This window comes from Geotrypetes seraphini, chromosome 5 (genome assembly GCF_902459505.1).
Source record: "Geotrypetes seraphini chromosome 5, aGeoSer1.1, whole genome shotgun sequence".
Lineage (NCBI taxonomy): Eukaryota > Metazoa > Chordata > Amphibia > Gymnophiona > Dermophiidae > Geotrypetes > Geotrypetes seraphini.
This window is the reverse complement of record NC_047088.1, coordinates 271,131,821-271,147,038: the sequence shown is the minus strand read 5'-3', so window position 1 is coordinate 271,147,038 and position 15,218 is coordinate 271,131,821. Positions and strand designations below refer to the sequence as shown.

The following is a 15,218-nucleotide window of genomic DNA, read 5'->3' as shown; positions in this document are numbered from 1 at the left end:
AGACTTTGTACTCTCCGGAGATTGAAGCCACGGAGGGGGAGATTGATGCTTTTCTTTCTGGAGTAACCTTGCCTTGTTTGGCGGAGGTTGATGCAGACTGGCTCTCTTCCCCTATTCAACCCGCTGAGGTGGTGGCGGCTATACGTCATTTAGCCGCTTCTAAAGCACCGGGTGTTGATGGTTTCTCGCCTTTATTTTATAAGAAAATGGAGACCTATATAGTTGATCCTCTTACAAGATTGTTTAATTCTTTTTTGGAGGGGGAGTGTTTGCCGTACTCATTTCGGCAGGCAGCGGTTTCTCTTCTTCTTAAACCCGGCAGAGATCCCCTCCTTTGTGGGTCCTATCGCCCTATATCGTTGTTAGGAGTTGATTATAAGCTGTTTACCCGTATTTTGGCAGTCCGTTTGCAACGTTTTTTTGCCTTCCCTAGTTCATGGTGATCAATGTGGCTTTATTTCAGGGAGGCAACCTGGTGACAACATACGGAGAGTGTTAGATCTTATTGGAGTGGCCCATCAATATTCTGTTCCAGCTGTTTTATTATCAGTAGATGCTGAAAAAGCCTTTGATAGGGTTTACTGGCCATTTATGCTAGCAGTTTTGAAGCGGATGGGCATTTCGGGGGCTTTTTTGCATTGGGTGACCTTATTATATACTGCTCCGGAGGCTTGCTTACGGGTTAATGGGAGATATACCGCCAATTTTTCGATCCGTAGAGGTACTAGGCAAGGGTGCCCTTTGTCATCGCTGATTTTTGCGTTGGTTTTGGAGCCTTTAGCAGCTGCTATACGTGAGCATGCGGATATTCAGGGGATTGTGGTGGGTGGCGAAGAGCATAAGCTCTTACTGTATGCTGATGATATTTTGTTTACATTAACTCACCCACTTCAATCTTTGACCGTGGTGCTTCGTGTTTTGACTATGTTTGGTGTGGTTGCGGGCTTTAAAATTAACATCGATAAGTCTGAATTGCTTAATGTCTCGCTTCCAGAATTGTTGGTAACGGACATACGTGCTAAATTTTCGTTTCGATGGGCGGCTAAGTCTATTAAGTACCTTGGTGTGCGTATATCTCGGAGGCTCTCTGATCTTTTTGAATTGAATTACCCTCCGTTGTTAAGGACTGTGTTTGCGGATCTGGATCGCTGGGAAGGTTTACGGTTATCTTGGATGGGTAGGATTAGTGCTTTGCGTATGAATGTGTTACCTTGTTTTTTATATCTGTTTTCCTGCCTGCCTCTCTCAATTCCTAAGCAGTTCTTAATTAGGCTACAACGGCGGGCCTTTGCTTATATTTGGACACATAAACCGCCTAGGGTGAGGAGGGAACGTATGTACTGGGACAGGTTACATGGGGGAATGGGTGTCCCTGATTTTTTCACATATTATTATGCGTCCCAATTGCAAGTGCTGTTCCACTGGGCTTATCCCTCTCAACGCTGGGTATCTTTAGAACAGGCTCTACAGCCGACCTACCCGTTAGCTGCATTGCCTTGGCTATCTTTTGAGATCCTTCGGGATTTACAGAATGGGGCTTCTTATGGGATGGCGTGTACTTTGCAGGCGTGGTGCCGGGTCCGACGGACTTGGTTTCCACGTCAACGTTATTTTTATGCTACTCCCATTAGATTTGCCCCTGACTTTTTGCCTGCCAGAGATACTGGGATTTTTCGACGTTGGGAAATGGAGGGTCTTCGGGTGTTAGGTCAATTAGTATTGGGTGGAAATTTGGTACCCTTTGCTGCCCTGCAATCTTTATATGATCTACCAACAACGGATTTTTTCGCCTATGTCCAACTTCGGGATTTTATGTTGAAGAGGGTGATTCCTGAGTGGGAAGGGGCGGATTCTGCTTTCCTTCAAGTTTTTAGGATGGGATCTGGAGTGGGCCTTATTTCACGTCTATATAAAGCTCTTTTATATACCAGACCTCAGGCTCGCATATATGAACATCGATGGGAAACTTTGTTGGGTAGGACCTTTGATTTTCAACAATGGGACCGCCTATATGGTACATTACTAAGAGTTTCTTTAGCGTCCCCCTTAGTTGAACAGGGTTATAAGATGCTATTTCAGTGGTACCTTACGCCGGAAAAAGTGCACCGTTTCTACCATTGTGGAGATGGGTTATGCTGGCGCAACTGTGGGGGTCTAGGCACTTTTGGGCATGTTTGGTGAGATTGTGCTAAAATTGTACCTTTTTGGAAGATGGTTCAACAACTGATGATTGATGTGTTACACTTACCCATTTTATTGCGCATGGAAATATTTTTACTTAATTATCCTTTGGGGAGTTTGGATGTGGATCAGAATCATTTTGTGGCCCTAGTTGCTACGGCGGCTAGACTTACCGTGACCACATATTGGAAGCGTGCTTATTTGCCTTCTCGTTCTGATCTGTTGAACAAGATTGACCAAATTTATTTGATGTCTAAATTGACTGCTTTGAACAATGATTCCTATGGTACGTTTCATCGTCAGTGGTCTAGATATGGCTCCTGGAGGGGTCTTTTTTGAGTTATTTTTTTATTTTTTTTCTTCCTTTGTTTAGGATTTCTGCTTTATCACTCGGTTGGGGGTGGGGGGGTTGTGTTCTCTGTGGGGGAATGTACATTTGCTGTTGGCATTCTGCCTGTGTATTGTTTTTCATGTTGTTGAATAAAATAAAAAAAAATTTCAAAAAAAAATAAAAAAGTTGCAGAGTATGTTGTTACCACTGGCTGCTTCTAATTTAGTGGTGGCTGGAGATTTTAATGCTGTAATGGATCCATTAATGGATAAAAAACCAGGTAAAAGTATAAAATCTTTAGGCTTAGATAATTTGGTTCAATCATGTGATTTGAAGGATATATGGCGTATTCTTCATTTTAATGATCAGGAATTTTCATTCTGTTCACAGGTCCAAAAGTCATTTTCAAGAATAGATTATATTTTTATTTCATCACATAAGGTGCAACAAGTGATTAAGGCTTCCATTGATCCAATTATTATTTCTGATCATGCGGGAATATGGATAGAATTACAATTACATCAATTAGAGAATAGAAGACCTCTTTGGAGATTTGATAATGCATTGCGTGTGGATGACAAATTTTTGGAAAATTTTAAAATATAAATTAGTGATTTCTTTCAAGTTAATTTACATTACATTACATTACATTACATTGCGGATTTCTATTCCGCCTATACCTTGCAGTTCAAGGCGGATTACAAAAGATTTGTCTGGACATTTTCCAGTGAAGATACAATTTTTTTTTTTTTTTTTTAAACATAGGGGAGATAGCTGGATAGAATCCTATGGAAACTTACAGGATGGATATTAAACTGACAGTGCAGAACTGTGTGATAAAGACAAATGGAATACAGTTAGAGTGGGTAAGATTACAATCTATTTTAGGGGTTTGTTTACTTGGAAGGTGTTTAGGTGGGTAATTTGGGGGAGAATTATCTGGAGGTAGGTGAATCTTCTGGAGGTAAGGGAAGAGGGGGTTAAGATATTTGGATGAAATTTTTGAAAAGCAGGGTTTTGATTTCTTTTCGGAATGTTTTGAAGTTGTCTGATATTGTCAGCAGATTGGAGATGGAATGGTTGAGTTTTGCTGCTTGTGTTGCCAGAAGGTTGTCAAACATTTTCTTGCGTTGTGTGCCTTTGAGTGGGGGGAAGGCAAAAGGGTTCGAGGTTCTTCTGTGTCTTGAGGTGGAGATCTGGTTTAAGCGGTTGTTTAGATAGGAGGGGGAAGAGCCGTGTAACGCTTTGAATACTAGGCAGTGGAATTTGAATTGAATTTGTGCTTGTATGGGTAGCCAGTGAGAGTCATTTAGTAGAAGATACATCTATTGAAAATGTATGGGACGCCTTTAAAGCGACTATGAGAGGTCATATTATATCCTATTCGGCTTTTGTTAGGAAACAGATTAAAATGCAGTTTATAGAATTAGAAAAAGAAATTATTGTACTAGAAGCTAAATTGGTAAGTAAATGGGAACATGAGATATTGCAAGCTCTTTTAAAAGCAAAAGGTAAATATAATGAATTAGCTTCAAAAATGATAAGAAGAGATTTGTTTTCCAAACAGACAATGTATTATGGAAATTCTTATAAGGCGGGAAGATTATTGGCAAATTACCTTAAAGCAAAAAAAAGAAGAACTAACATTAATGCGATAAAAGATGATAATGATATCATAACTAATCAAACGGATCTAATTTTAAAACAATTTTTAAAATTTTATAAGGACCTGTATTCTTCTGAGCCTTATTTGGACAGGCAAAAGGATGGTAAAAAATTTTTAGATTTAATTATTGGACCTAAGGTTCCTGATCATATAAAACGGAGTTTAGATGAACCTATATCGCTAAAAGAATTAGAAACAGCGTTGAGATCTCTTAGAGTTGGATCCACTCCAGGTGGTGATGGTTATACAGTAGAATTTTATAAAACATTTCAAAGTGTCCTTTCCTCTTATTTACTAAATTTATATCAGACACAACTTATAAAAGGTGATATTAAAGGTACTATTGCTGAATCAGTAGTAATTGTTTTGCCTAAGCCAAATAAAGATCCTACTTTGGTTTCGAACTACAGGCCTATATCTTTAATAAATGTGGATAATAAACTTTTGGTGAAAATTTTGGCTTTGAGATTAGCCAAAGCTCTCCCACATATTATAGATACGCACCAGACTGGTTTTGTTGCTAAAAGACACTCCTCTAATAACTCTAGATTATTGTTCCATATGTTAAATTTATCAAAAAATTTGGATGAAGCGGCTTTTACAGTTTCTTTGGATGCAGAAAAAGCGTTTGATAGGGTAGAATGGAATTTTATGTATCAGGCTTTAGAATGGTTTGGTATAGGTTCTGGATTTATACAAATGGTAAAAACATTGTATAGCTTCCCGATTGCAAGATTAAATATTAATAATATGATATCTGATGGTTTTCAATTGCAAAGGGGAGTTAGACAAGGTTGTCCTTTATCTCCTTTGTTATTTGATGTTGTATTAGAACCCTTAGTGTTAGCAATACAACAAGCAAAGGGGATACAGGGTATTCCATATTCTGATATGGAATATAAAATTTCGGCATATGCGGATGATATTCTACTTTATTTGAGGAATCCAGAGTCTACCTTAACTTGTCTATTGGAATTAATTGATATATTTGGCAAATTTTCAGGTTATAAAATTAACTGGAGTAAGTCTGAACTTATACCTTTAAATGTTTATTGTGTAAAAGGACTATTTGACGCTTTTCCGTTCATATGGAAGGAAGAAGGATTTAAATATCTTGGTATTCAAGTTAAAAATACAATTGAGGATACAGTAAAGGAAAATGAAAAATTTGTATTAAAAAGAGTTACAGAGTTGTGTGAGCAATGGAATCCGTTACATCTTTCTTGGTGGGGGAGAGTTCAAACTATTAAAATGATGATCTTGCCTGTAGTTTGCTACCAAATGAGTATGATACCTATTTATTTTCAGGGGTCCTTTTATAAAAAGCTTAATAGCATTTTAACGAAATTTCTTTGGCTTGGTAAAACGCATAGAATAGCTTTGGTATCTTTGCAAAAATCAATTAAGGAGGGAGGGGTAAATTTTCCAAATTTTTATAGGTACCATCAAGCCTATATTTTACGTCAGGGTATGTATTGGATCCTCCCAGAACTTATAGATAATACACCAGATTGGTTATACTTGGAATGGCGCCTTATGTTTCCTCTGAATTTAGTTCATCTTCCAAGTATTAACATGCCTAGAAGATACAGGGAAAATAAGATATTAATGGATACTTGGAAAACGTTGAGGTTTATTAGTAAATTAACACCTATCCCAATAAATAAGTCAACTAATCAATCTTTATGGATAAACTCCAAGATTAAAATTGGCGGAGCTCAAATTCTTTGGAAGAACTGGATTATTGCAGGCATTCGAACTCTGAATGATGTTATTTCGGATGGTAAACTGCTTGAATTTTCACAATTGCAACATAGAAAGTTAACCAGGTAATGAATAAAAACCAACCAGGTCGTGCATGTGAAAGACCGGAGGGCTAGGGCTTCGATAGGAAGGCAGGACTCAAATGGGAAGCCAAGGTGGCAAGGGAGCCCCTTCTGATGATTCTGACAGGTCGTGATCTGTTTGGGCCGCCGCGGGAGCGGACTGCTGGGCAGGATGGACCTGTGGTCTGACCCGGCGGATGCACTGCTTATGTTCTTATGTTCTTAGTAAAACACAAAGTTTTAAATGGTTACAATTGAAGCAGGCCATTCAGGTTGGGTTCCCTGAATGGAAAACTTTGAATAATCAGTATAGTTTGGAGTTCCTATGCTTCCAAGCAGACTTCCTAGGACATCAAGCCACATTGTGGTATAAATTATTATCTGGATATTTGAATAAAAAAACAAAAAATGGTCTAAGAGACATTTGGAGCATTGAGATTAAGCATCAAATTACTGCATCTCAATGGCCACTAATTTGGTCTTGGAGAATGAGATGTACAGTGTCAGCATCTATGAGACAAACTTGGTTATTTTTGTTACATAGAGTGTTTTGGACCCCTGTACGTTTGCACAAATTAGATAGTTCTAAGTCTAATAAATGCTGGCACTGTAATCTGGAACCTGGGACATTAGATCATTTACTTTATTATTGTCTCCATATTAAAATTTTTTGGAATGCTATTTGGCCTCAAATTAATGCATTGATGGAAAATCATGTAGCACTATCATATGATACAGTGTTATTTGGAATGATGATGAGGAAAAAAAGTCAAATTTCACCAGAGAATAACAATCTTTTATTAGTCATGACAGGGGTTGCCATTCAGCATATAACCAACAACTGGAAGAATCATAGTAACCTTAATTATACATTTTGGTGGTATACAATTTGTCATATATTCAAAATGAAAAGAGCAATAGCAATACAAAGAGGGACATATCCTAAATTTATAAAAATATGGGGGCCATTGACAAAATATTGTAGTGAATGATCATCAGGTTTTCTCTTCTTCTTTTCTTTTTCTTCTTCTTTATGGCACATCAGGAGGGGTGGGTAATGGAAATAATTTTACATAATATGTTATAATATGGTATATAATGTGTATAGGGTGATTGGAAAGTAGTTGAAGGGTGGGTGGTGGGGGAGGGGATTAAAATATTTTTAGAATTTTATGTAGTAGATATAAAAGTGATATTGTGTAATAATTTGTTGTAATTTAATATTTTGTGCATTTGATGTAAAATATGAAAATGAATAAAGAATATAAAAAAAAAAAAAGAATGTACTACAAACCTAGAATAAAGTTGTATTTTGGCGTTGAAGACTTCTTGAAGTACTAATCAGCTTTACTACTATTTCTATAGCACTGCCAGAAGTATGTAGTGCTGTACATTAAACATGTAACAGATGATCTCTGCTCGATGGAGCTTACAATCTAATCAAAATAGACAATCGGGACAAATAGGAGTTAAGTGAATTTTTCACAGTGGGAATGATAAAACAGAGATTGATATTTTACAAGTGAGCAAGAGTTGGGAGTTAAAAGTAGCCTCAAAAAATGAACTTTTTTAGCCTCGATTTGAATCCTGTCAGAAACTGAGCTTGACGTACTGACTCAGACAGTCTGTTCAGGCAAGATAGGTGGGACGGAGTCTGGAGTTGGCAGTAGAGGAGAAGAGTACAGATCGAGAATTACCCAATGAATGGAGTTCTTGGCGGGGGGGGGGAGTACAGGGAGAGATAAGAAAGGAGAGATTGAGGACTTACAGAACTGAAACGGATAGGCAGAAAATGAAGTGACTTGAGGAGAGGGGTAATGTACAGCAGAATTTTGAATGGATTGAAGGGGGAGAGATGGTTTAGTGCAAGAGTTGTGAGAAGCAAGTTGCAATAGTTTAGGCGAGAGGGAATGAGAGTGTGGATAAGGGTTTTAGTAGTGTACTCAAAAAGGAAAGGTAGAATTTTGGTGATATTAAAGAGAAAGAAATGACAGGCTTTCAACTTGGAAAAGAAAAGGCTGAGGGGAGATATGATTGAAGTCTACAAAATCTTGAGTGGAGTAGAACGGGTACAAGTGGATTTTTTTACTCCATCAAAAATGACAAAGACTAGGGGACACTCGAAGTTACAGGGAACTACTTTTAAAACCAAAAGGAGGAAATTTTTTTTCACTCAGAGAATAGTTAAGCTCTGGAACGCGTTGCTAGAAGACGTGGTATGGGCAGATAGCAAAGCTGGTTTTAAGACGGGTTTAGACAAATTCCTGGAGGAAAAGTCCATAGTCTGTTGTTAAGACATGGGGGAAGCCTCCGCTTGCCCTGGATCAGTAGCATGGAATTTCTGTACTAGGGACCTGAGTTGGCCACCGTGAGAACGAGCTACTGGGCTTGATAGACCATTGGTCTGACCCAGTAATGCTATTCTTATGTCTTCTGGATTTGGACTCCAAGGTTGCGAACTGATGAAACAGGGAGGCCAAGTGCTATTTATGCATTTTGATTTTAGCCTCTCTAGTTTCCCACTTTTCTAGAATTTTTCACAGTGTGTGGCGCAGAGGTTAGAGCTACAGCCCCAGCACCCTGAGGGTGTGGGTTCAAATCCCTCACTGCTCCTTGTGACCCTGGGCAAGTTATTTAATCTCCTCATTGCCCCAGGTACATTTGATAGAGTTTGAGCCCACCGGGACAGGTAGGGAAATATGATAAAGTACCTGAATGTAAACCACTTAGGATATAAGTGGCATATAAATGATTAAATACATCAAAAATATTACATATACAGTAGAATCTGTTATCCAACACCCATGGGAATTGGTGGATGCCAGATAACTGTAGTTTCTGGTTATTTGAGCATTAATGTATAAATAGTTGTGTCCTCCTTCCCTCCTCACTGTATCATCCCCCCACCAGCATGTGCTTCCCTTCTTTCTTGGTCACTTTCTCTCCCACTTTCACCTTCCCCTTCTCTTCCCACTCCCTCTCTCCATTACCTGAAGCAGCAGAGCTGGTCCTGACAACCCCCCCCCTCCCTCCTCCCTCACTCACCCGATGATGTAGCAGCAGCCAGTTAGCAGAGGATACGCTAATAAACAGCTTCCGGGATAATGTGGGCATAGCGATATTGGTGTAATATGAGGCGTGCAGCAGAATTATGAACAGATTGAAGGGGTGAGAGATGGTTTAGCTACCAGGAAGAGAATAAATTAGGGCAGTGATGTGTTTCTTTTTAAATCACCTTGTCCTGTGATCACTTAAGCACAGTGCCCAAGAAAGACAGACTGCGTGCGCCTGATAGTGCTATGGAAATAATAAATAGTAAGAGTAGCAGCATTAGCTTATTGCATTATTATGCCAGAGTTGACTTTGGGACAACTAATGAGTGATTTGATACTTTGATTGATTCACATTTTTGATGCATACTCACATTTCCAGTGGTAAGCTCAAGGAGCAGTTTCATCTTTGGGCCCCAAGTCATAGACTGAGAGCTACCACTTATTCTAATTATTTTGACTAGCTCTTTTACTATTGTGGATATATAGGGGTTTTTTTTAGGTGGTGGAGACAGAGACTGTGTCTGAATTGAAGAGGGCCTGGGGTAGGCTCGTGGGATCTCTCGGAGAGAGAAAGAGATAATGGTTACTGCGGATGGGAAGACTAGACGGGCCATTTGGCCTTTATCTGCCATCATGTTTCAATGTATAGTGTTGGTTTTCTTTGAGTAAGTTGTGTTCCACCTTTTGTATAACAGGACCAGAACAGCTCTTCTCCCTGTGAATTTAATGTGCCTTCAAAGAGAAGTAGTATTTGGGTTTACTTTATCAGACTCTGAAATAATGTTTGTCTTTTAAGGACGGCAGGTGTTTTAGGGCAACTAGATTCTCTTTGAAACTGTGTAGTATCTTGCATATGTTGGGACCCCTTTCTCTGTTTTGGGGAGTCATAGGTTCTCTTTCTTCCTGCAGAGCCTGTTGCAAATACTGTATCCAGCACTGGAAAAGAATCTGGAAAGAATGGAGAGGCAAAACAAGGAGCCTCTCAAACTTCAGTGTTTAAAATGTAAGACAGAATTCAACGAGCCTCAAAGACCTGGTGTGAAGAATTTCTATATTGGGGAGAAAGGTTGGAGCAATTCAGAGCCTGCAGAAAAAGATGGAGGTAAGGAAGCCATGCATGGAGCCCATGTGCATGAGTTCAGGCAGAGAACTTGAAGTGTAAGGGAGCTTACAACCCTCAGTTTCTTTCTAGAAATCACAGAGAAATGGAAAAAGCCTACTACACATTATTATTTCTACGTTAGTACATGAACACACAAGAGACCGAGTAACGTAAGGGAGTTTACAACCTAACTTCCTAGCATTCGTTTTGAATCTGTCCCCTTTCAACTTTTCCGAATACCCTCTTGTTTTTTTATTTTCTGAAAGTTTGAAGAATCTGTCTTTCTCTACTCTCTCCATGCCCTTCATGATCTTGTAAGTCTCAATCATATCTAATCTAATCTAATCCTTAGGTTTGTATACCGCATCATCTCCACGTTCGTAGAGCTCGACGCGGTTTACAGTAGGAGAAATAGGAAGGAACTACAACAGAGGGTTAGAGGTAGAAGTGTGAAGAAAATATCCCCTCTAAGTCTTCTCTTCTCCAGGGAAAAGAGTCCCAGTTTTTCCAATCTCTCAGCGTATGAAAGGCTTTCCATCCCCTTAATCAGTCGTGTCACTCTCCTCTGAACTCTCTCGAGTAACACCATATCCTTCTTAAGGTACGGCGACCAATACTGGACGCAGTACTCAAGATGCGGACGCACCATTGTCCGGTACAGCGGCAGGATAACTTCTTTCGTTCTGGTTGTAATACCCTTCTTGATTATACCTAGCATTCTATTCGCTCTCTTAGCGGCCGCTGCGCACTGTGCTGTCGGCTTCATTGTCATGTCCACCATCACCCCCAAGTCCCTTTCTTGGGTACTCTCAGACAATAACATCCCTCCCATCGTATAATTGTACCTCGGGTTTCTGCTTCCCATATGCAATACTTTACACTTCTCAACATTGAATTTCATCTGCCATCTCTCTGCCCATTCCCCTAGTTTGTCCAAGTCCCTTTGCAATTCTTCGCAGTCCTCCTTTGTCCGAGCTCCACTAAATAGTTTGGTGTCGTCCGCAAATTTTATTATCTCACACTTCGTCCCTGTTTCTAGATCATTTATGAATATATTAAAAAGCAGCGGCCCGAGCACCGAGCCCTGCGGAACACTACTCGTGACCTTTCTCCAGTCTGAGTAGTGGCCCTTCACCCCTACCCTCTGTTTCCTACCTTCTAACCAGTTTCCGATCCATCTATGCACGTCTCCGTCCACCCCATGGTTCCTCAGTTTCCGGAATAGACGTTCATGAGGCACCTTTTCAAAGGCTTTCTGGAAATCTAGGTATATGATGTCTATGGGGTCTCCTCTGTCCATCTGTTTGTTAATTCCTTTGAAGAAGTGCAATAAGTTAGTCAGGCACGATCTCCCCCTGCAGAAACCATGTTGGCTGGTTATCAGAAGTTCATTTTTTTCAAAATGTTCATCGATGTTTTCTTTTATCAGTGCTTCCGCCATTTTCCCCGGAACCGAGGTCAGACTCACTGGTCTGTAGTTTCCCGGGTCACCTCTTGATCCCTTTTTAAAGATGGGCGTAACGTTGGCTATCTTCCAGTCCTCCGGGATCACACCTGTTTTCAGAGATAGGTTGCAAATTTGCTGTAGTAGTTCCGCTATTTCCTCCTTTAGTTCTTTCAGAACCTTTGGATGGATTCCATCCGGACCGGGGGATTTGTCAGTTTTTAGTTTTTCTATCTGCCTGCGCACATCATCAAGGCTCACTTCCATGGATGTTAACATTTGTGCTTGATTTCCATTGAAGATTTGTTCAGGTTCCGGTATGTTGGTTGTGTCTTCGCTTGTAAATACAGACGAAAAGAACATGTTAAGTCTTTCTGCGACCTCTTTTTCTTCCTTCACCGCTCCCTTCTGGTCTCCGTCGTCCAGTGGTCCCACCTCCTCTCTAGCCGGCTGTTTCCCTTTAACATATCTAAAGAATGGTTTGAAATTTCGTGCTTCCCTGGCTAGTCTCTCCTCATACTCTTTCTTGGCTTTTCAAACCACACGGTGACATTCTTTTTGATACTTCCTGTGCTCTTTCCAGTTTCTCTCAGATTTGTCCTTTTTTCATTTTCTGAATGAATTTTTCTTATTGCCTATCGCTTCCTTCACTATTTTAGTTATCCACAGCGGGTCTTTTGTTCGACTCTTGTTGCACCCTTTTCTGAATCTGGGGATATACAGATTTTGCGCCTCGCTCACTGTGTCCTTGAAAAAGGACCAGGCATGTTCTACCGTCTGCATTTTTTGGAAGTGTTCCTAAGTTTCTTCTTTACTATTCCTCTCATTGCTTCGAAGTTTCCCTTCCTGAAGTTAAAAGTTGTCGCTATGGTTCTCTTTCCTTTCAGTATTCCTATTTCCACCTTGAACTTGATCATATTATGATCGCTGTTTCCCAACGGTCCCACTACTTCCACTTCCTTTGCAGGTCCCCTTAGCCCATTTAGGATTAGATCCAGAGTGGCATTTCCTCTCGTCGGTTCTCTAACAAGCTGCTCCATGAAGCAATCTTGTACAGTCTCCAGAAATTCTGCCTCCCTAGCGCATCTTGAGCTTCCAAGACTACAGTCTATCCCAGGGTAGTTGAAGTCTCCCATAATAACTGTGTTACCGCTTTTGCATTCTCACTTCATCTTGGCTTCCATTTCTTCATCGATATCTCCGGTTTGTCCAGGTGGACGATAGTATAGGCCTATCTTTATTTCAGGCCCTTTCCTTCCTGGTATTTTAACCCATAGCGATGATGACCTAACTGGCCGCCATCTTGTTGGAATATTCATTTCTATCTCTATCTCTACCTCTGTCTTTATATTTTTATCTTTACTTTTCATACTTTTCAGGTACTTTAGTTAGATTGTGAGCCATTGGGACAGTTAGGGAATTTCCAAGTACCTATCTTATTTATTTTTATTTATTGTATCTTTTAATGCATCATTTTTGTAAACCGCTTAGAAACCTCACGGTTATTAGCGGTATGTAAGAATTAAATTAAATTAACTACATAACTTTACAGGAGGAGGAAAGGGAACTCTACACCATGAAATAAGCAAAACACAGCAGCAGAGATGACAAAAAAAACCCCAACCAAACAGACAGACTGAGTACAGCAACAAATAATATACTTTTAATAATACAGCAAATTACATAAAATTCAAATCTTGGTTTAAAATAGGACTCAACATACTTGCCTTTGTCAAGCGTCCACAACAATAAACACCATCCAAATGAAAGGTAAATTAACAGATTAAATAACATTTTATAGCTTATTAATTAGATACAACATTAATAGTTAAAACATCAAAAAAATGAGTGAATGAAAAGAAAATGTGCAGCGACTACGTATAGTTGGAAATGCTGCGGTCAGACTGACCTTTGGGCTGCCACCTTTTTTCCGTGAGTTGCACTCACGGAAATTCAAGCTTGGTTGCTTTTGCTAGAAGGTTCTGCTTGGACTTGCCCCTAAATACTTAACTGATCTCTTCTCTCTTACTACTAATAAACATAAGGGCATTTGAGCTTTATCTTCCCACCTGTCAAAGGCTTCAAACCTAAAAAAAATGACCATTTACTGTCCTATCAGGCAGCTTTATGGGGCAACGACTTGGATCAATTAATTGTGACTTCCAGTATACTCAGCACTTGGGTAACTAATTCTGTTTATTCAATTGTACATCTCATCTTCACGGTCCTGCGGGATATAAGCTGATTGTTATGTTATAAGTTCCACCTCACTTTTCCTTTTTTTTTTAGATGAAGCTGCTTAGAAGGCCATGCCCATAGTGTGGGATAGTAAGATTATAATATCCTAGAAATAAGCAGTGGATTTCCCCAAGCCATCTCAATAATGGCCTATGGACTTTTCTTTTAGGAAATTATCAAAACCTTTTTTAAACCCTGCTAAGCTAACTGATTTCACTTCATTCTCCGGCAACAAATTCCAGAGTTTAAGAGTTTAAGTCATTGGAGTGCTGTCTTCTGTGCATATACGTTTTGACTTCATGACTTCCAAAAATACTATCCGCCATTGGTCTTTATTGACTCTATTAAAAGGCAAGGCTATATCTTTTTTCTATAATATTTTGAGAGATCATTCCTTCACTTTTTCACCTCAATCTATGAAACACTGGGATATTATACTCACCACTCCGCTTTCTGACATTGATTGGGAACTCTTTTGGTCTTCAACAAACCGCCCGCTTTTATCTTCTAGAGTTTCACAATCAATGTTCTTTATTATGTGGAATGCAGTATGGACCCCATTTCGCATGTGGAAAGCCAACTTAAAGCAAGACTCTGTTTGCTGGAACTGTTTGAAAGAAGAGGGAACTCTTGATCATATGTTTTTTCATTGTACTTTGGTCCGCTCCTTTTGGACTCAAATTTGGAACACCATACAATCTATCACTAACTGCTCGGAAGAGATCTCTATGGACATTATAATCCTTCGCTCTCAACATCCCTGTTTCGCACAATCAAACTGTCCTCCTAAGCTCATCAATGCCATGTTTGTGACTGCTCTCATGCACATTCTGAAAAATTGGAAATCATCTTCGCTACTAGACTATACTTTTTGGTGGAACTCTCTGTGTATGTATCATAGATTTGAATCCTATGCATATGAGAATAAAATTACACTCCGAACCTCCATGAATTTGAAGAGCAAAAAATCACCCTGGTCATTCCTGGATTCCTATGTACGCTCTGCTTCGTAGACAATCCTGTCTTCCCTTCCTTTTCTTCTCTTTTCTTCTTTCTTTCCTTTCTCTTTTAATTTCTATTTCTGTTCTCCCTCATCTTTTTCTCATATAGTCTTCACAAGCAGTTCCAATACTTGGAGCTTTTCTTACTGCTATGCAGTGGTGTACCTAGGGTATGTGGCACCCGGGGCCCATCATTTTTTGATACCCCCCCCATGTAAAAAAATATTTTTTGTAATGACCATGAAACAGAATAAATGGTCAGAATAGAAACAGGCAGTGAAAATTTTCTTATATTCCAAACATAACATAACATAAATTATGTCTGAATTGTCATGACATCAGAAGTACGTATGGAGTAGTTGCAGGTGATGCTTGG

General features: G+C 39.5%; 1 protein-coding gene across 8 annotated transcripts in view; it reads left to right on the top strand.

The window, feature by feature from the left end:
* Window positions 1-15,218, top strand: part of STK11IP (serine/threonine kinase 11 interacting protein) — a 227,018-nt gene that overhangs the window by 122,645 nt on the left and 89,155 nt on the right. For all 8 annotated transcript variants that reach the window (XM_033945669.1, XM_033945670.1, XM_033945676.1 and 5 more), the window contains one exon: window positions 9,967-10,159. In XM_033945669.1, coding sequence (XP_033801560.1) covers window positions 9,967-10,159 — 193 coding nt within the window. The remainder of the gene's footprint in view (window positions 1-9,966; window positions 10,160-15,218) is intronic.